Raw genomic sequence first — 19,696 nt, forward strand, 5'->3', positions numbered from 1 at the left:
CCAGAACTTCAATAAGCTTATCTGTAAAATAGACCCACCTTTGTGCAGAGCAAAAGAGATCAACAACTCATAGATACACACAACACAGGAGAAGGTGGTGGGGGGAAGAGGGTAAAAAGGGTAAAATAAATGATATTTTATATTCTCCTAAGGAGAATAGATTTTGGGTGGTGATATTTTACGCCAATACATTTAATTTTAAAAAGATCAGGTATGTGAAACTCCTAGCATAAGGCTGGCGCATTGTAGGCACACCACATAAGACACGGCAGCTGTAGCTTTTTGTGGCTGTTGATTTCGTAAGTATGTGTTCAAAGAACAAAGTATCCCAGAGACTAGGAAACCTGAAAAACTACGCTGGTAAAGGAGAAAAGACTGCAAAGGAGGAAAAAGAGGAAAAGGAAGAGGTGAGGAGGCAACAGGGTCCGCCCTCCAGGCGGGGCGCCAGCGAGAGGCCCAGACCAAGGGCTGGAGCGCACGTGGCCTATTTTGGGCGGAGCGGACGTGCTTGGCAGCAGCCGAGACCTCTGAGCCAGCCACTGGAGACAAGCCTTGAAGGTAGGTAGGTCACAACCGGACTGCGAGGACCTTGAAAGTCGGGGTGGAGCTGCCTGGGATCCTAGGAGTTGGGGGACAGCGTCAGTAATTACGCTCCGGGTTCTACATCCTCCTGGGACAGTTGGGGCCGAACGCCTGGGTCCTCTGGCTGCCTCCCATAGGGGGCGGGGCTAGGTATTCTGACCAATGACAGGCCGCCCTGAGGTCTGGCCACGCCCCCGGAGCCGCGGCCTCTCTGAGTACTCAACCGCCGGTAGCCCTGTCCTTAGAGCTGCGCGAATGCGGAACCAGCGGCTGGTGAGTGTGCACCCTCAGGGTCTCCGCCCCGATCCCGCCTCCGGCCGGTGCCCCAGAGCTCCAGGCCGCAGACCCGGGCGCCGGGAAGTGACTCAGCGCGGAGAGGGTGGCGACTCGCTGGGAGTGGAAGTCGAACTGTTTAGGGCCTTGAATGCCGGGATGAATGCCGGGAAGGAGCGTCTTCGGAGCTGGTCCCGGGGAAGTGCTGGTGCCTAGGACCCAGCTGGGGTGGGAGGGGAGAGGGCCAGACCCGGAGACCAGGGTAGGGCTAGAGAAACTACGGCTTCACCGCATTGCCTGGGCCTGGGCCTGGGCCTGGACCAGGGCCTGGGCCACGGTGGGGGGAGGGTTCTGAGTTTCTGACACAGCTGCCTGCCCTAGGACACCAAGATGCCTGGCGAACAGCAGGCAGAGGAAGAGGAGGAGGAAGAGATGCAAGAGGAGATGGTGTTGCTGGTGAAGGGTGAGGAGGATGAGGGTGAGGAGAAGTATGAGGTGGTGAAGCTCAAGATCCCCATGGACAACAAGGAGGTACGTGTCCCACACCCTGGAGCCCAGTTGCCCTTAAATTAGTCCGGGGCCAGCCTCCATCAGACAGAAGCCAGAGATCCTGCCCCTACTTTCCCCTGAATCTCAGATCTAGAATCTGAGGGTTAGCAACCCATCCTTCTGCCCCAGTGCCCATGCTGCCATCAAACAGATGTCACACCTCCTGTGCCAGGCTCTGTGCTGGGTGCCGTAGAGTAAATGCTATCCTTGGTTCCCCATGGAGCTTGATGTGTAGCAGCGTTAGACTGCTAAGTAACCATGCAGCTACAATCCTGTGTGATGAGTGCAGGCACCAGGTGGAAGCCCAGAGCTGGGAACTTAATGCAGACTTGGGGTGGGGGAGGGGCCAGGTTCGGCAACAGTAACTTCTGACTCTTGGCAGCATTTACTATTCTCTAGACACTGTTTTAAGCACCTCAGTTCTATACCATAGGTAGTATTTGTTCCATGTTACAGATGAGGAAACAGGCCCAGGAAGATTGATGGTTTGGTCACTGGCCCAAGGTCTCAAAGTTGGTAAAGCGATGGCTTATCTGAGACCAGTGAGAGTGAGGGGTGAGGTGGATGACTGAAGAAATGGCCTTTCCATGGCTAAGAGGGCATGAATGGGGCACTGGGCGAAGTGAGGGCAGGTTGTTCAGTCATGCCGTAGCATGGGTGAGATTAGGGTGTTTGGCAGGCCAGGTGGCGCATTTGGATTTTATTCTGAGGGTGATGAAGGTTTAAACAGAGGAGTTTTAATATCAGAATATGAGTTAGATTTCCCCCTTCAAGACCCAAACTGCCACAACTTCCCAGAACCCTACACAACTCCCACCCCCAGCCAATGCAACCCTGTTTATACCTAGAGAACTCTGGCTGGGCCAGGTTTCTGGGCTCAGGTTCTGATTTCTTCCTGCATAGGAGCCAGTTCCCAGGGCAAGAGTTCTGCTGCCCCCTAGTGGGTGTGGTGGGCCCGAGGAGGGGGGAGGGGGGAGGGGAGGGGAGGGAAGGGGAGGGGCTAGCTGCTTTGGCCTCTTCTTCCAGGCAAAATAACTGTTTTTCTCAGGCCTCCTTGGCCTGTCATCCTAGCTTAGTCTGCCTCTTCTGGCTGTGGATCCTCTGATTCCCCACTCCACCTATAAGTTAAGAACTCAGACTCCAGAGCTTAGGGTGGACTTCCATCTCCATCATTTACCAGCTCTATGACCTTGAGCAAATTTTTTAACCTCCTTTGTCTCACTTTCCTCATTTGAAAATCATACCATCACCTACATAGGGTTGTGTGAGGATTAAATGAATTAATACATGTAAAGAGTTAGAATTGTATATGGTACATAATAAACACTGTGTAAGTATTTGGTGCTATCATTCATTCTTTTCCCTAAAGTTCAGGACTATGGTCTAGGTCATTCTTCTGGAGATTTTTCAACTCATTTTTATCATAGGCCTTTTTGATTAGAAAGGGGGGGGCGGTGGAGATGAAAGAGGAAACCAACATGGAGGCCTAGACAGAGGACTGAGGGCAAATAAGGCAGTGGGGAAGGCTTCACAGAGACAGCTTAGTGGGGATGTCAAATGGAGGCAGAGGAAGGGCATTCCAGGGAGGAAACAACAAAAGTAAAGGCTCAGAGGAGATGGGGCCAGAGAGTTAATGGTATTGAAAGCCAGCACAGGAATTTATCATACTGTGTGACGTTATGTGGTGCCATCAGAAGCCTCAAATCAGAAGAGGGACATTGGATTTTCTGTTTAGAAGATTCACTGGCTGTTGTGGAAGAACAGGCCATGTAAGGCTGGTAGCCTGCTCTCTGGTAGTGACCACAGTGGAGACAAGACAGAAAGTAGGGGATATTTGGGAACCTTGATTGGACTGGCTGGAGCTAAGGGTGGGATGGGGGAGGGGTGCACATGGCTAGGGCTAGACTCTAAATGGTCCATGTAGCAGTGAAAAGCACTGGTTCAGATCCTAGCTCCACCATTTATCAGCTTTGCCTTGGCTTTCTCATCTGTAAAATGAGATAATGAAAGTAAGATTTTTGAAAGCCAATCTAAGTATCGTCTGGGTGACTGGATTTGGAGGAGGAGGGTGGAACTGAGCATTACTTACACACGTCCCATAAACTGTGGCCACAAGGAAACTCATTAACTTGCTGTGTGGTCTCCCTGAGTCTCAGTTTCTATGAAAATTGTGATCTCGAAAGCTCTTTCCAGTGCTGACATCCTGTAACTCAGCTATCTCCCAATCCTAGGCCAGTCATTCATTGTCCATGAACTATGCTGCACACAGGCACTGAAGCATTCTCTCACTGCCTATCAAAATCCAATCTCTCTTTAATGGATACAAAGATTTTCTCCAAGAGCTCTATGCACATCCAATCGCCTCTCTCTGCTTAAACTTTTGAGTGGTTTTCTGTTTCCCTCAGGATCAAGTCTCAGCTCCCAAGCCTGGCATTCAGAGCTCTACACCATCTGACCTCATGTCCTGGCTTCATCGCCCAACACCAGTCCCATGCCCCAGCTTCAAACAGACCTGACCCCTTCCCACCTCACAGACTTTGCCGGTGTGGTTTTTCAGCCTGTAAAACCCTCTTCACCTTTTCCACCTGCTTTCTCCAGGACTTGCTCTTCTCTCTTCTAGATGAAGTGTCTTAATTTTAACGTGCATACAAATCACCTGAGAATCTTGTTAAAGTGAAGATTCCAATTCAGTAGGGCTGTGGTGGGACTTGGTGATATAATATGACTGGTCTGTGGACCACAGTTCCTGTAGCAAGGATCTACAGGGGATTATATTTTGCTCTTAGTACCAAAAAGAAGGGGATTCTGGCCGCGGCCGGTGTGGCTCAGTTGGTTGGGTGTCATCCTATGCACCAAAGGGTTGCTGGTTCTATTCCTGGTCAGGGCACATGCTTGGGTTGTAGGCTCGATCCCTGGTAGGGGGTCAGAGGCAGCTGCTCTCATTGGTGTTTCTCTTCTTTCTCCATCTCCCTCACCCTTCTTCCTTCCTTTCTCTCTAAAAGTCAATAAAAACAAATTTTAAAAAAAGGGTGGGGATTCTGAAAAGACTCCAGGGAAGGGAGACAAGCTGTACAGGTGACCTCAAACTTGTGAGAAAATTTCATCATGACTAAGAGAATAGGTATTTTGAATGATGACACTTCCAAGTTCAGACCCTGGTTCTGCCATTGATTAGCTGTAGGGCCTTGGGTAGTCAATCAGTCACTTCTGAGTCCTATTTCCTTAATTATAAAATGGAGGTAATGATAAAAGGGTGTGAGTATTTAACATGGAAACGTGGGTGAAAAGCACTTAGCACAGTCCCTGATACATGGGGAGCTCAATAAATGGTAGCTGTTGTTATTAATTAGACAAGTAATGATTGCCCTGGCCAGTTTGGCTCAGCGGTTAGAGCATCAACCTGCAGAGCAGAGAGTCCCTGATTCGGTTCTCGCTAAGGGCACGTACCTCAGTTGCAGTTTGTCCCCGGCCCCGGTTGGGGTCGTGTGGGTGGCAACCAGTCAGTGTGTCTCTTTCGCATTGATGTTTCTCTCTCTCTCTTCACCCCTCTTTTCCTCCTGCTCTATCTAAAGATAAATGTAAAAATGTCCTCTGGTGAGGATAAAAATAATAATAATAATAATAAAGAAAAGTAATAGCTGAGGAGGAAACTGGGGACTTTACTGTGTGTTTTTATTTTATTTATTTATTTATTATTATTATTTTTTATTAATCCTCACCCGAGGACATTTTTGCATTTATCTTCAGATAGAGTGGGAGGGAGAGAGGGGAGAAGAGAGAAACATTGATGTGAGAGAGACACATCGAGTGGTTGCCACCCACACGACTCCAACCGGGGCGGGTACAAACTGCAACCAAGGTACGTGCTCTTACAGGGAACCGAACCTGGGACACTCTGGTCCGCAGGCCAGTGCTCTAACCACTGAGCAAAACTGGCCAGGGTGCTGTGTGTTTTTTAAAAAATGTTTTTATTAATTTTTAAGGGAGAGAGATATAGAAACTTCAATGTGAGAAACATAGATAGGCTGCCTCCTGCATGCCTCCTACTGGGAATGGAGCCTGAAACCTGGGCATGTGCCCTCACCGGGAATCAAATCAGGACCTCTCAGTCCATGGGACAGTGCTCAATCCACTGAGCCACACTGGCCAGGCTTTGTTGTGGTTTAAAAAAATACATAAATAGGAAGACAGACTCAATAACTTCAAGAACTTGGATTATCATATTACTGTATTACATTGTCTCCCCATCGTACCCTCTTGTTACAGTGCAAATACCATTTATTCTAAATTTTAAATTTAATAGTTGTAGAATTTAAGATATGTAAGGGTCTTTAATGACCACCTAGTCTGGTATTTGCCAAGCTTCAGTACCATGTATATCGCTCACCCACTGTGCTCATTTACTTAATGCTTTGCTTCAGAGAGATTCACATTGTTTTTGTTAAATCCATTTTCATCCAAACAATATCATCGATGAAACTGTGTGTTTCATGTGATCCTTTGTTTTTCTAGTATCCATGAAAATAAATACATGATTATAATGAGATAAAAGTGTGCCTACAGAAAACTTAGAATCCTCTTGCATTCTGTGATGTGTGCATACCTCAAGTTGGGCAAGTTTTATCTTATCTAGCCTACCTCACCTTTGTTCACTGAGGCCTGGAAAGGGAGTGAATTGCCTGGGTTCTTTTTTTATTTTCTTTATTAATTTTTAGAGAGGTAAGGAGAGGGAGAGAGAGGTAGAAACATTGATGAGATAGAACATTGATTGGCCACCTCCTGCATGCCCCCCACTGGGGATTGGGCCCACAACCTGGGCATGTGCTCTGACTGGGAATTGAACCAGCAACCTCTTGGTGCATGGGTCGATGCTCAACCACTGAGCCACACCAGTCGGGTGCCTGGGGTATTAATGAGCTACTCTCAGCCCTTCTTCCTGGTGCTGCATATACCAAGAGTACTTGTGTGAAGAATTTCTTCCTAAATCAGTGAACCCAGCATAAGGTAGTCCTCAGGGTGGTCAAAGCCAACTTTAAAAAGGGTGCCAAAGAAAAAAGGGCCAGAAACAATGTAGATACAATTAAAAAGTTCTCTCCACAATGGCTGATGTGCTGAAATTAACCCAATAGGGGTCAAACCAGGCCAAGACTGGAGAGTGTCGCGGTAAATTCAGACTGTGCCAAATCTGCTATGGGGAATTTCTCGATTTAAAGTATCAAGTTGTATTTTAACTTTGAATCCCTCTTGGAGAGTGCCAGGGACTTGGAGTCCAGCCTGGGCCACATCTTGGCTGTGCAAATGCAGGGAAACGCAGTGTAGCCTACTAGTTAAGGGCCCTGACTCCCACTGGCTATGAGAACTTAATCTACCTGAGCCTGTTTTCTTAATTATCAAAGGACAACACCTGATTCAAAGGGGTGACAGGAGGATTTAATACAATAGCATACATTAACAAAAGCTTTACACTATAATGTTGGAATTATTATCATCATTATATATACAGTTTAAACCAGAGTTCTTATCTTCAAGGCCTTAAAGTTTCCCTCCTTGCAACTTAAAGTAAAGGTCTCTCCCTGGCCAGGGTGGCTCAGGTGGTTGGGTGCTGTGCAGAGAAGGTTGCTGGTTTGATACCCAGTCAAGGGCACATGCTCGGGTTGCATCTTGATTCCTGGCAGGATTCAGCCCATCCATGTTGCACTCTCACATCGATTTTTATCTCTCTCCCTCTACAAATCAATAAGCTATTCTTTTTTTTTTTTTTATCCTCACCCGAGGACATTTTTTTGTTTTTGTTTTTTGTTGTTCAGATAGAGTGGGAGGGGGGGAGAGAGAGAGAGAGAAACATCGACATGAAAGGGACACATCGAGTGGCTGCCACCCGCATGACCCAACCAGGGCCGAGGACAAACTGCAACCGAGGTACATGCCCCCAGCGGGAACCGAACCCTGGTCTCTCTGGACCGCAGGCCGATGCTCTAACTGCTGAGCCAAACCAGCCAGGGTCAATAAGCTATTCTTTAAAGAAAAAAAAAAGGGAAAAGAAATAAAGGTCTTAACTACTTGCTAGCTGTCACTTTCCTCCATTTAACTTGCTTCCTCCACAACCCGTCAGTGCCCAGGCTGATGCTCTAACCACTAAGCCATACCAGCTAGGGTACCTTCTCATTTCTAGGAAAGCAAAATGCCCTCAATATTCTTCCCTCTATTATTTTGTTTTTAATCCTCACCCGAGGATATTTTTCCATTTTTTGTACAGATAGAGTGGGAGGGAGAGAGAGGAAGGGAGAGACAGACAGAAACATCGACGTGAAGGGACACATCGAGTGGCTGCCACCCGCACGACCAACCAGGGCTGGGGACAAACTGCAACCGAAATACGTGCCCTTAGCGGGAACCGAACCCGGGTCTCTCTGGACCGCAAGCCGACGCTCTAACCGCTGAGCCAAACTGGCCAGGGCTTCCCTCTATTGTTAATACAAAATGTTAAAATACAATGTGTTCCCTTCACTGGCTTTTACAAAACATTTCTTTTTCTTGTTTTATCTCTAGAAGCCCAAGATTCGTGAAACTGGCACATTTTCAATTCAGGCCTCAGAACTGTATTTGGGTTTTACTCTTGCCTTCTTCGCAGCTTAAATAGTGTTAACGTGCTGGATCTTAAAAATTTATTAAAAAGCCTGGATTTGTTTTTGGCCTAGCTTCTAAGACACCATCCTCTCCTGTCTCACTGGGTGCTCCTCATCTTGCTGCCCCTGGTTCTCTCTGCCCATTCCCTGGGTAATCTCATTCAGTCTCAAGGCTTTAAAAACCATCTATAGGCCGATGGCTTCCCAATTAACATCTCTAGCCTACGCCTATCTCCTGTGCTCCAGACATGTCAAGAACGGTAGATGTGCCCTGGCCAGTTTGGCTCACAGTTAGATCATCAGCCCACAGACTGAAAGGTGGCCAGTTCAGTTCCAGTCAGGGGCTTGTGGCTGGGTTGCAGTTTAGATCCCAGGCCCAGTCAGGGCTCATATAGGAGGCAACCAATAGATGTGTCTCTCTCTTTCCCTCCCTTCTTCCCTTCCACTCTATCTATCTAAAAAAAATCAATGGAAAAATATTTGGGTGAGGATTCCCAACAAAAAAAACAAAGAATTGGAGATGTGATCTAAAACAGATCTCACCTGTCAACTTGCTGTCCCACCATCATTATCTGCAGGTGGCAGCTCCACCTTTTTAATGGCTAAAATCAAAATCCTTGGAGTAATTTGACTCTTCTTTACATCTCATAGTCTTATTTATCAAAGTGGTTGTCTCAAATATATTTAGAAGCAGACTGCTTCTCACCACCTTCACTTTTCACTTGTCACCTGGTTCTCAACCACTGTATTCTCTCTTTTTTTTTTTTATCCTCACCTGAGGACATTTTTTCCTTTTTTTGTTCACGTAGAGTGGGAGGGGGAGAGAGGAAGAGAGAGAGAAACAATGACATGAAAGGGACACATCAAGTGGTTGCCACCCACACGACCCAACCAGGGCCAGGGACAAACTGCAACCGAGGTACATGCCCTTAGTGGGAACTGAACCAGGGTCTCTCTGGACCGCAGGCTGATGCTCTAATCGCTGCGTCAAACCGGCCAGGGCAACCACCATATTCTCTTGCCAAATGACTGCAGTACAGTAGCCTGCTGCTCCCTGGACTCCTGCCCCTTCACCTCCTTAAACCCCAGCAACCTGATGGAGGCTTGAATAATGAGTCTGATCTGGCCATGTTCCTGCTTAGTACCGTCTAACATCTGTTCCAATAATTCCCCATCTCATTCATATTACAAGGCCCTAAGCTAAGAGATCCCCTCCAGGGCCACCCCATCAATTACTCTCCACCTCGTGCATTCTGCCCTAGGCACTTTTTCTTGCCACTGCAGGGTCCTAACTGGCAAAACTGCTTCAAGGTCTTGCTGTGCCCTCTGTAGCCTGCTTTCTTACCTCCTTTAAGTCTTTCCCCTAGTTACAGCAGTAGTTTCTTAACAGTATTTAAATTTGCAGCATTCCCCCCAGTACCAGCAATCATCCCCTTTTCCCTGAAAGCAGGAATTTAAAAGTTTAATACTGATTCCCCAGTGCCTAGAACAGAGTCTGGCACATTATAGCCCTTAATAACTCTTTTCTGAATTTATAAAGAATAGATAGAACGACATTAGGCATTATGCTATGTGCGTTAATGCAATATCTAATTTAAGGCGCACAGCCAGGCTCTGAGGCTGGCACGCTTGCTTTCCTTACACAGAGGTAAAAGATTGCAGCTTTCAGAGACCCATGCCTGTTGCTTCGGGGCCTGTAGGTCAGGACTGACCTGTACCCCCTCTCTCCGCAGGTCCCCAGCCAGGCGCCAGCGCCGTCTGCCGACCCGGCGCGCCCACACGCGTGCCCGGACTGCGGCCGAGCTTTTGCGCGCCGCTCCACGCTAGCCAAGCATTCGCGCACGCACACGGGTGAAAGGCCCTTCGAATGCACCGAGTGCGGCAGGGGCTTCTCGCAGAAGTCGGCGCTGACCAAACACAGCCGCACACACACCGGCGAGCGGCCCTACGAGTGTCCCGAGTGCGACAAGCGCTTCTCTGCCGCCTCCAACCTGAGGCAGCACCGGCGGCGGCACACTGGCGAGAAGCCCTACGGGTGCACGCAGTGCGGCCGCCGCTTCGCGCAGAGCTCCAACTACGCGCAGCACCTGCGCGTGCACACCGGCGAGAAGCCCTACGCCTGCCCGGACTGCGGACGCGCCTTCGGCGGCAGTTCGTGCCTGGCCCGCCACCGACGCACGCACACCGGCGAGCGGCCCTACGAATGTGCCGACTGTGGCACACGCTTCGCGCAGAGCTCGGCGTTGGCCAAGCACCGGCGCGTGCACACGGGTGAGAAGCCGCACCGCTGTGCCGTGTGCGGCCGCCGGTTCGGCCACCGCTCCAACCTGGCGGAGCATGCGCGCACGCACACAGGCGAGCGGCCCTACCCGTGCGGCGAGTGCGGCCAGCGCTTCCGCCTCAGCTCGCACTTCATCCGCCACCGTCGCGCACACATGGTGCGCCGTCTGTACATCTGCGCTGTCTGCGGCCGAGACTTCAAGCTGCCTGCTGGTGCCACAGCCACCACTGCGACCGAGCGCTGTCCAGAGTGCGAGGGTAGCTGAGCAACGTGCTTGTCGCCGTGGAGTGCTAGTGTCCGGCTGAGGAGGGTCGGTTAGGGCCCCAACACCCAGTAGCTGAATTAACCAGGACGATGAGTCCCCGCCACCCTGGTCCGGGAAAGGGAGGGATGACAGGACTGGCTGCCTGGAACCTGGGTGACATGGCGAATCCCCTACCAGGATTTCGGGAAACCTTGGCCACTTGTCCCTACTACAAGTCCTCAGCCCGTGTTAGTAAATAAAGTGTTATATACTCACCCCACCGGTGCCTGTGAATGTGGCGGGTGGGGAGAGGAGCAAAGTTGGGGCTTTCCCCAGGCTCGGGTGACTTAAGTGAATTTTCAAACCAATTGGGGATGGATATAAGCCCAAAGGGCTCCTGGAACTGCATTTGTGTGTGGAGTCATCCCACACTCTGCCCTTAGTTATGTCCTCATAACCTCCGATCTGCAAGGGTCCATATGTAGAGCACATTCGTGCTCAACAGGCACTGCACTTGGCAGAGCTTTGGTGAGCAGCCATGAACGTCATGCAGCTCAGTGTACTGAAGAGACAGACAAAAGTACTTTATAGCACTATGTTAAAGGTGCTAAGTGCTTCATTATTGTTATTAGCTCCTTTTCTTCCTCAGCATCCCCTTTAGGTAAGTCGTATCTTCATTAACACAGATGAGTAAATAGGTACTGACAGGCAGTGAATGGCAGAGCAGGGACAAGTATTTAGGCGTTTGTAGTCCAGTCACCTGGTATAGGGGAGTTGTTGGTAGGTCTTTGATGCAATCCTGGAGTTAAGAGAGGTGTTTCTTGGAGGTGATAAGTTTAAGCTGGTCTTGAAGGCTAAGAGAGAGGTAGGGTGGGGGAATCCCATGAAAGTGCATTCCAGACCTGTTAGAGCTTGCAGACATTCCCTGGGGTGGAAGATAGGGACAAGCAAGGAGGTGGCAGGAGATAGAGCATTAGGGGTCTTAAGAAGCCTGGTGAAAGGATCCAGGGCAGCAAGGAAGCCTTGAGGGATGAAAGGAGAGGGATGGAGTGGACATATTAAGGAGCTAAAATGCTGAGAATGAGGGAGGTGGGGCTAAGTTCATTATTTAGCTTGGATGATGGCAAGTAGTGTCACTGAGATGGTACAGGGTGAAGAGGACAGTTGAAGTGGCAGCAGTTGTTACCCCCAATCTGGAATTGTTGAATGTAAGGTAAATGTGGAGGGCTCAGAGAGGTGATTGGGAATAACAGGTTGTGGATATCAGGTCTGGAGTGTGACACCTCATCCAGAAGAGGGACCCAAGAGGAACCTGTGCAAGAACAGCCAGAGGTAGACAGAAAACCAGAAGTGTCTTGTTTGGGAAATGTAAGGAAAGTGTCACAGAGGGAGTGGTCAGCTCCATCAGATTCTTCTCTGGAGTTTGGGCAAGCGATGAGCAGTGTTAGTGGAGAGAGAGGGGTAAAAGCTAGTCTTGAGTGGGTTCGTGTATAAATGGCAGGACAAAGCAGAGTGGATAAGTGTACACAACCCTTTTTAAGAGGCTTGGTTGTGGAAAGTGAGGGAAGTAGCTGGAGAGTTTGTTGGTTTTGTAGGGAGAAGACTCAGTTTTTGTGCTGGTGTGAAAGGAAGAGAACTCGATTATATATAAGGGAGAGGAGAGGAGATAGTTGATCAAGGAGATGGAATGAAATCTGACCAGTAAGGATAAGGCTCCAACTATCACTGGTAGGGTTTGGGAACACAAAGCTGAAGCAGTTCTAATCTGGATTGTTTTACCTGGGAAGTAAGAGAGGTCACTGGTAAGAGGGATATCACTAAGAGGGATGAGGCCAGTAAAGGGAAATGCCTCATTTTACTGATAAGGAAACAGGCTTAAAAGGGCAGCAAAAATAATGTAAAGATCTTTTGTCCAGTATTACCACACCCTATGAAAGAGGCAGGCCAAGGGCATCTCAGGAGAGAGAGTGATGTGCCTCAGGTAAATCATACCCACCTAACACTGTCCTTAGGTACAGAAATGCATAGAGACATTGGTCTTGGGAGTGCAGAGCAAGGGACAAGAGACCCAAGCCCAAGAGGAGTAGAAGCCCTATTCTGCTCCATGCCAGAGACCTGACCCAAGTTTGTGCTGGGGTCTGAGGTTCAGTCCTGGACCCAGGCCTACCTTAGCTGTTGACATTTCCTGCTGAGCCTCGCAAAATTTTGAGTTGAAAAACAATGAGCCCTGGCAGGCATTGCTCAGTGGTTAGAGTGTCAGTCTAAGCACCGGAGGGTCTTGGGTTCGATGCACAGACCCGGCTGGGGCTCGTGCAGGAGGCAACCAATTGATGGGTCTCTTTAACATTAATGTTTTTCTCTTTCTCTCCACTTCCCTCCTCCCTCCCACTCTCTCTAAAAAAAGAAAAATCAATGGAAAAAATATCCTTGGGTGAGGATGAACAACAAAGAAAGACAGATAATAGTTGCAAACTTACAAAGTTCTATATGCCAGGCACTGTCCTAAGCACTCTACTGACAGTAGTAACTCACTTAAACTTTACAACACTAACAGGTAGATAATACTGATTTCTATTTAGATGAGGAAACCAATGAAGATCATCCAGCTAAGTATCAAAGATATGGCATTTGATCCCTGATGGCTTGGCTCCAAAACCTGGGCCCTTGAGGCAATGTACAGCCTCCAATCTGTTAGAGGCCCCTAAGGGGAAGGAAACTTGCCGGAGATCCCACAGACAGATATCTGGCCTGAAGGTTTAAAGTACAATAGACAAATGTGGGAGTTGGACTCAGAAGCAACCCTGGTGCCCCTCTCTAGTACGTGCTGAGACAGCCCCCACTGCCACACCAGAAGGAATCTAGAAGCTGCTAAACAAAACTTTTATTGAGAGAAGAGTACCAAGAGGCTGTCTTCCAGAGGTTCTTGAGCCTCGGACCTCAGGAAGTGGGGCCCCAGGCCAGGGATCTGTTAGGAAAGGACTAGAATGAGGTTCCATGGCCAGGTCACCATCTGTTCCTCAGATGCCATGCTGAGCTGCAGATCCTGGGCCCATGTGTCTAGGTTGAGGCCTGACCTGTGGACTCACAGGCAAGGTCTGCAGTCCCCACAGTCTGGTCTTCAGAGGTGGCCCCATGGGGCAGGTCTGTATACTTGCGGGAAGAGCCACGGGACAGATGTGCTGGGTAGCGTCGCCGGTTGGTGTCCATCTTGGAGAGCACTGCTTGGGGTAGATCCACACGGCAGCGGGCTGCTAAAGCTACCAGGTAGATGAGGACATCACTAAGCTCCTCTTGAAGGGCTGCCCGTTCCTTAGGGGGCCAGGCTTGGGGACCAGGTTCCTCATCGGGCTTCCACTGACTGGGGATGGAACACACAGATAGGCACGCTAGCTAGGACAACGGGCTCCACCTCTCAGAGCACCGCAGTCCCTGCAGCAATGAATTCCCATGTCCTAGAAACTTCCTCCAAGGACAATTAAACCCAATGGATCCTGGGTAGCATCAGGGTGAGGAAGAGACTCCCAACAGATGAATCACCCAGACTTCTGTGTCCCCACTTGAGCCAAAGAGTTGGCAAGAGATCATTTCACTGCTCAAGACCCAATTCTACTCTCTCCCAGCTCTAGCCACTGCCACCCGAGACTTAACCTCAGACCTGGACCACGGGGGAAGCCGGCTAACTCATTATTCTTGCCCAGTATCATCTTTTAAAAGCACAAGTTACAGTTTGTCCCTTTTGTGCTAAAACTTCCTTAGCTGTGCATAGAATAAAATCCAAACCCCTAACCATGCCCTTCAGGTCCTGCATGAGCTCACTGACTCTTGTGCCTTCCAATGTCATTATCCACTACTCTAACTCCCCACTTAAAAGTCACAGTTTTTTTTCTGTCTTGTAAACAGGGCAAACTGTCACAGGGCCTTAGCACTTACTTTCCCTTTGTCTTGAATGATCTTCTCCCTGCTCCCCGCAGAGCTTTCCCATGGCTGGCTCCTTCCTGTTATTCAGGTCTCATGTGTTACATCTTCTGAAAAACCTTTTCCCTGTTTCCTTCTTTCTCACAACCTTGTGTTATTTTCCTCATAGAACTTATCACAATTGCTCATGTTTTAATATTAGTTTCCTTAATTATTGTCAGTGTCCCTTGCACTGTGAAGGTAAGAAGGATGTCTGTCTTATGGACAGTCATATCTCTTGATTCTAAAAGACCAAGAACACAGATGATGCTCATAAATCTGCAATAAATGAACAGCTTGCCCTCACATGCCTCTGTGCCATGACTTCTCCATCCCCGCAGTGACTTCACTGGCTTAGGCCTCACCACCTCTGGCCTGATCTACACCAGCTTCCTCACTGGTCTCCCTGACCTAATTCTTTTGGTGATTCAATGCTCCCTGTGACACAGTGCTCTTTCTACCACTCAAATCTGGTCAGGTCTTCTGTCCAAACTCCATCAATTTCTAACCCCAATTTATCATTGTGGGTTCATATCCCACCCCTTTCCTCTACAGCCCTATCACTTATTCAGTAGATATGAACTGAATGTCTATTGTGTGCCAGGCACTTGGAACACACCAAGTAACAAAACAGATACAAACTCGTTGCTCTTCTTTGAGAAGCTTACAACTAAAGTTTCAGGTTCTCCCTGAATCAAAAAAATATGTTTACTGTTGAAAGGATTACAGATGTCCTCCCCTTTCCCCCCAGGTTCTCCTTGAATTTAACTTCCCCTTTCCCACTTGACTAGCTATTCACATGAAGTTCCCCGGCCTGGAATGCCACAGGCAGGTCTTCTATAAAATACCTTCCTTTGCACCCCACAGGTAGAGGTACAGGAAGGTTGCCACTACCCCTTCTTAGACCAAGATCTGCCTTCCTGTTTTCTCTCACAGGAGGCTGGGCACCCCTAGAGGGCAGGGACAGTGGAGTCATCTGTGTCCCCACAACCAAGAACAGAGGCTTGCAGTGAGAAGGGGAAGGATTCCATGGATATTGATGATCAAATACCCGCCCCCCCTGCCACAACAAAAAGAGTGTTCCAGAAGCCTTTCATCTACTCACAAGAGCTCTGCCAGCTCCCCCACTTCTCCCACCAAGGCCAGGAGGAGGTTCCGAGGCTGGTGGAACTGGTCCCAGTCTCTTTCAGCGGCAAACTCAGCATGGAGGCGGCGGCTGATATAAGAAAAAGGAGTAGAAGCAGGTCCCAGGGTTAGAGGAGGGGGTAGAGATGCAGGGCTCAGACAGATATCTCAGTGATATGTAACAGGGAGGACATGGGTTTCCACCGGGATTCTGCAGCTAACTCCTTGGATGGCCTTAAGTTATGTGTTTTCTCTGTGGTATAAAATAGGCAAACCCCTATACAGACCCTAAACTCTATGGAAACCTAATAATACCCTCTTTTCCATTCCATGTTCTGCTGCTGCTGCTGCTTCTGCAGCACCTTGTATATCCCTAGCTCTGCATATCTAAATTCTGTGAGCTTACAGAGATTTGCAGATCCACGAAAAGGCATTGCTCTAAGAAGACTTTCTCGGTTTCCTCCAACAAGAAATAATGCCTCCCACCTCCCACTGCATTTGCCTATGTTCTACCTCCCACTCCTGAGGGCTGAGGCAGAAGTAGCATCGGAGCTGTGTATCCTCAAGGGCCGATTCTAAACATTACTCACCGGGCGTCACCACTTGCCATGCCTCAGGTGTGCACTGCTAAACCCATTTTGAATATGAGGTTAGAAGGTAAACCCGATTTCGGACAGCAGAGCTGGGTCTTGAGCACAACTGCTAGCCCTCTTCCCGACCACGTGGAGGGACCCTCCCTAATAAAAGGAAGCAAGGGGGCGATTTTCCCAGCTCAGGCTGGGCAAAGCGGCTTACATGTCCTCTAGCGTGGGCTCTGCGCTGAAGCTGAAGAGGCCGGCAGCATCCGTGCCCTCTCTCTCCGCGTCCCCATTCTTCTCCCCACCCACAGTGGACATGTCGCCCAACGCGCTGCAGCCCGACTACACGGAAGAACCCCGCGCTCGGCTTAGATCCCGCCTTCAAGGTCCTGACCAGTTACAGGAGTAATCGATTACTTCACGGGGCGGAGCCTCAAGAAAGGCCAATTAGTTATGTGAATTTTGCTATAGCCCGCCCCTTACCCTGACTAGACCAATATGAGCAAATATCAAGCGTGAGCTATTAGGCCTCTGCACTCCGAAGTCTTCAGTCTTGGCCGAGCATCTTAAAGGTGTAGGGTACCAGATTCCACCAGGTGAAGAGACAAAGGGCAAAGGGCGGGGAGAGCACAGGCGCGTAACTTCCCTGTGGGCGCCAGATGGCGCCAAAGCGAAATGACCGGATGTGAAAGGGAAGGGCGCTCGGGGAAGAACGCAAGAAATGGGGGGTTGCAGAATATCTCTAGAATACAGCTGGGTTCTAGGAATGAACTGGAACTGGGGTAGGTGTTTTAAACATTTTACATATTTAATCCTTAAAGCAAACCATTAAATCCTCACATCAACCTTATAGGTAGGTAATATCATCATCATCCCCATTTTACAGATAAGGAAACTGAGACATTGAGTAATTTAACTCAACTAATACAAAAGTAGTAGCCAGGTTTCAAATCCAGGCGGTTTGGCCTCAGAGCCTGTTTGGCCTACACAATATTGCTTCAAGCGTTGATAAGTACTATGAAAACAAATTGTAATGTATTTAAACATTATGAAAAGTGGGGGCAACTTTAGGTTGCAGGGTCCAGGAAAGATGTGATAAGCACTGTTGTTTATCTGCTCAACTGCACTTTTCAGCCTCCGTCTTTGCAGAACAGTGATTTTATTCTGGAGCCCAGCTTTCTCTATTTGATCGATTATGTGGCCCCATTGCCCTACCATTGATCGATTTATGGGTAAGCATGTGGCCAATTCTTGACAATGAGGAGAAGGGGAAGTCTTTTAGAGGCTTCTAGGAAAGGTTCTTAGTTCTTTTTTAAAAAAGGACACAATACTTTTCTACCTTTGATATTGGTATGTGAAGATTGGATTGTGAGGAGAGCTAGCCCACCAGCTGAGACTGGTAGGTAGCGAGCTGGAAAGGACAAGGATCCTTGATGATATTGCTGGGCCACTTATTTTTACAAGTTCCAGAAATGCCCTAATTTAGGATTCTGGGTATATAAGTTAAAAAAATATCTTTATTGGTCAAGCCACTTTCAGGTAGTTTTTCTGTTACTTGTCTTTGAGAAAGTGACATTGAGGCTGAGCAGAAATTAAGGGGAATAGAGCTCTAGGTAGAGGGAACATCAATGCTTAAAGAAGGAAAAGCTTAGCATGTTCTAAAGACAAAGGAATTCCAGGAATGTAGTGAGCAAGGAGGAGAGTAGTTGAATATGGTTTTAGAAAAGTGAACAGAAGCCAGATCAGATCAATTACCTGTGAATTTTATATTTTATGTTACTTTTTATTTTATTTTGGATTTTAAGTATTATGGAAGCCCTTTGGAGGATTTTAGGCAGGGGAGTCATATAATCATATTTTGTAATTATGAGTTCCTCTGGCTATTGTGTTAAGAATGAATTGGAGGAGGGCAATAACAGAAGCAGGGAGATGAGTGGCTGCAGTTGTCCAGGCAAGAGACGCTGGTGACTTAGATCAGGCTGATGGTGGGTAAAAATGGAGAGAAGTTGACGATTGGGAACATATTTTGAGGTAGATATATTGGCTTTGTTGGATGTGAACTAGCAGGATGGGAGAAAGAGTAGAACCAATCATGGTGTACAGGTTGGGAGTGTTGAACAATTTGGTGGATGGATGACTCATATTGGGACAAAAAAGAATAAGGTGCAAGATTGAACACTTGTGGTTTCAGAGGTTTGAGTTATGACAAAGCAAGTTGAAGATACATGTCAAGTGGCAGGTGGGTTTATAAAGCTAAGCACTAGAGGAGAGATCAGGAGAGATTCAGATTTGGTAGTCTCAGACATTTATTTATTTATCCTCACCTGAGGACATTTTTAAAAAAATCCTCACCCGAGGACATTTTTCCATTTTTTATTCAGATAGAGTGGGAGGAAGAGAGAGAGAGAGAGAAACATCGATATGAAAGGGACACATCGAGTGGTTGCCACCCGCACGACCCATCCAGGGCTGAGGACAAACTACAACTGAGGTATGCGCCCTTAGCGGGAACCGAACCCAGGTCTCTCTGGATCACAGGCTGATGCTATAACCGCTGAGCCAAACTGGCCAGAGCCTGAGGACATTTTTGCATTTATCTTCAGATAGGGAGAGAGAGAGAGAAGAAAGAGAGCGAAACATCGAGTGGTCATCACCCACACGACCCCAACTGGGGCAGGGGACAAACTGCAACCGAGGTACCTGCCCTTAGCGGGAACTGAACCTGGGACTCTCGGGCCTGTGGGCCAACGCTTTAATCGCTGAGCCAAACCAGCCAGGGCTAGATTTTGTAGTCTCAGACATTTAGACAGTACTTAAAATCATGGAATTGGAGAAGCATAACTAATGTGACAGTCTATGTAGACAAGACCATGATTCCGGGTACTCCAACATCTGGCAGTGGAGCAGAGAAGAGGCAGGTGAGGTAAGAGGAAAATTGTCAGAGTATGCTGTTATGGTGGCTAAGAGAGGCGAGTGTTCCAGAAGGAGTGGGCATCTGATCTGGACGCTGCTGAGCTGCTGGGTGAGACTACTGGATTAGGCAACATGGAAGTTGGATATGGGATATAAGAGAAGAGAGGGAGTCCTGAGTAACCCCTTGAGTTTCTGGCTTGAGTAAATGGATGGATAGTTTTGCCATTTGCTGGAAAGAAGACACAGAGGACCTGGGCGTTAGGGAACATAATAAATTTAGTTTGGGACACGAGGAGTCTAAGGTAGCTCTAGGACATCAGATGATGTCCGGCACACAGGTAGACATACAGGCCCGAAGTTCAGAGCATTGAGTTGTCCTATGGATCTGTGAACTTCAAGTTTCAGGAGGCGATACCTCCCGTAGAACCTTGCTTGGTGTTTGCTAAGCTTCTGCAGACAAGAACCCAGACTCTTTTACTGGAATATAAAACACACTTGGACAGCAACTTTTTCAGGAGTCTTCTGCACCTCAGATTTTTGAAGAGTCAGGGACTAGCACTTCTAGAGCTCA

General features: G+C 48.3%; 2 protein-coding genes across 6 annotated transcripts; one reads left to right on the forward strand and one right to left on the reverse strand.

Annotated features, from left to right (window-relative positions):
- The first annotated feature begins 482 nt into the window (after positions 1–482).
- On the forward strand, positions 483–10,828 carry LOC118642315 (zinc finger protein 771). Of its 5 annotated transcripts, none has more exons than XM_036280027.1 (3): positions 483–558; positions 1,237–1,386; positions 9,764–10,577. In XM_036280027.1, the coding sequence occupies exons 2-3, from the start codon at positions 1,246–1,248 to the stop codon at positions 10,574–10,576; spliced, it is 954 nt and encodes a 317-aa protein (XP_036135920.1). In that variant the 5' UTR covers positions 483–558; positions 1,237–1,245; the 3' UTR covers position 10,577. The 5 variants fall into 5 exon arrangements, with proteins under 5 accessions (XP_036135920.1, XP_036135921.1, XP_036135919.1 ...); XM_036280028.1 differs by having other exon boundaries at positions 525–562; XM_036280026.1 differs by lacking the exon at positions 483–558 and adding an exon at positions 790–855.
- Positions 10,829–13,425: 2,597 nt separating this feature from the next.
- On the reverse strand, positions 13,426–16,559 carry DCTPP1 (dCTP pyrophosphatase 1). Its single transcript, XM_036280307.1, has 3 exons — positions 16,430–16,559; positions 15,615–15,725; positions 13,426–13,913 (listed from the first exon to the last, which is right to left on the reverse strand). Exons 1-3 carry the CDS (start codon positions 16,528–16,530, stop codon positions 13,613–13,615), a joined length of 513 nt encoding a protein of 170 aa, XP_036136200.1. The 5' UTR covers positions 16,531–16,559; the 3' UTR covers positions 13,426–13,612.
- Between the last annotated feature and the right edge of the window lie 3,137 nt (positions 16,560–19,696).

This window comes from Molossus molossus, unplaced genomic scaffold (genome assembly GCF_014108415.1).
Source record: "Molossus molossus isolate mMolMol1 unplaced genomic scaffold, mMolMol1.p scaffold_m16_p_3, whole genome shotgun sequence".
In the NCBI taxonomy this organism is placed as follows: Eukaryota; Metazoa; Chordata; class Mammalia; order Chiroptera; family Molossidae; genus Molossus; species Molossus molossus.

Coding starts and splice junctions, on each gene's coding strand:
- LOC118642315 (XM_036280025.1), top strand. CDS start 1,019: ATGCCGGGAAGGAGCGTCTTCGGAGCTGGTCCCGGGGAAGTGCTG. Junction 1,064..1,236: donor CTGGTCCCGGGGAAGTGCTG/GTGCCTAGGACC, acceptor TGCCTGCCCTAG/GACACCAAGATGCCTGGCGA. Junction 1,387..9,763: donor TCCCCATGGACAACAAGGAG/GTACGTGTCCCA, acceptor CTCTCTCCGCAG/GTCCCCAGCCAGGCGCCAGC.
- DCTPP1 (XM_036280307.1), bottom strand. CDS start 16,530: ATGTCCACTGTGGGTGGGGAGAAGAATGGGGACGCGGAGAGAGAGGGC. Junction 15,726..16,429: donor GAGCCCACGCTAGAGGACAT/GTAAGCCGCTTT, acceptor TTCTTATATCAG/CCGCCGCCTCCATGCTGAGT. Junction 13,914..15,614: donor GGGGAGCTGGCAGAGCTCTT/GTGAGTAGATGA, acceptor TTCCATCCCCAG/TCAGTGGAAGCCCGATGAGG.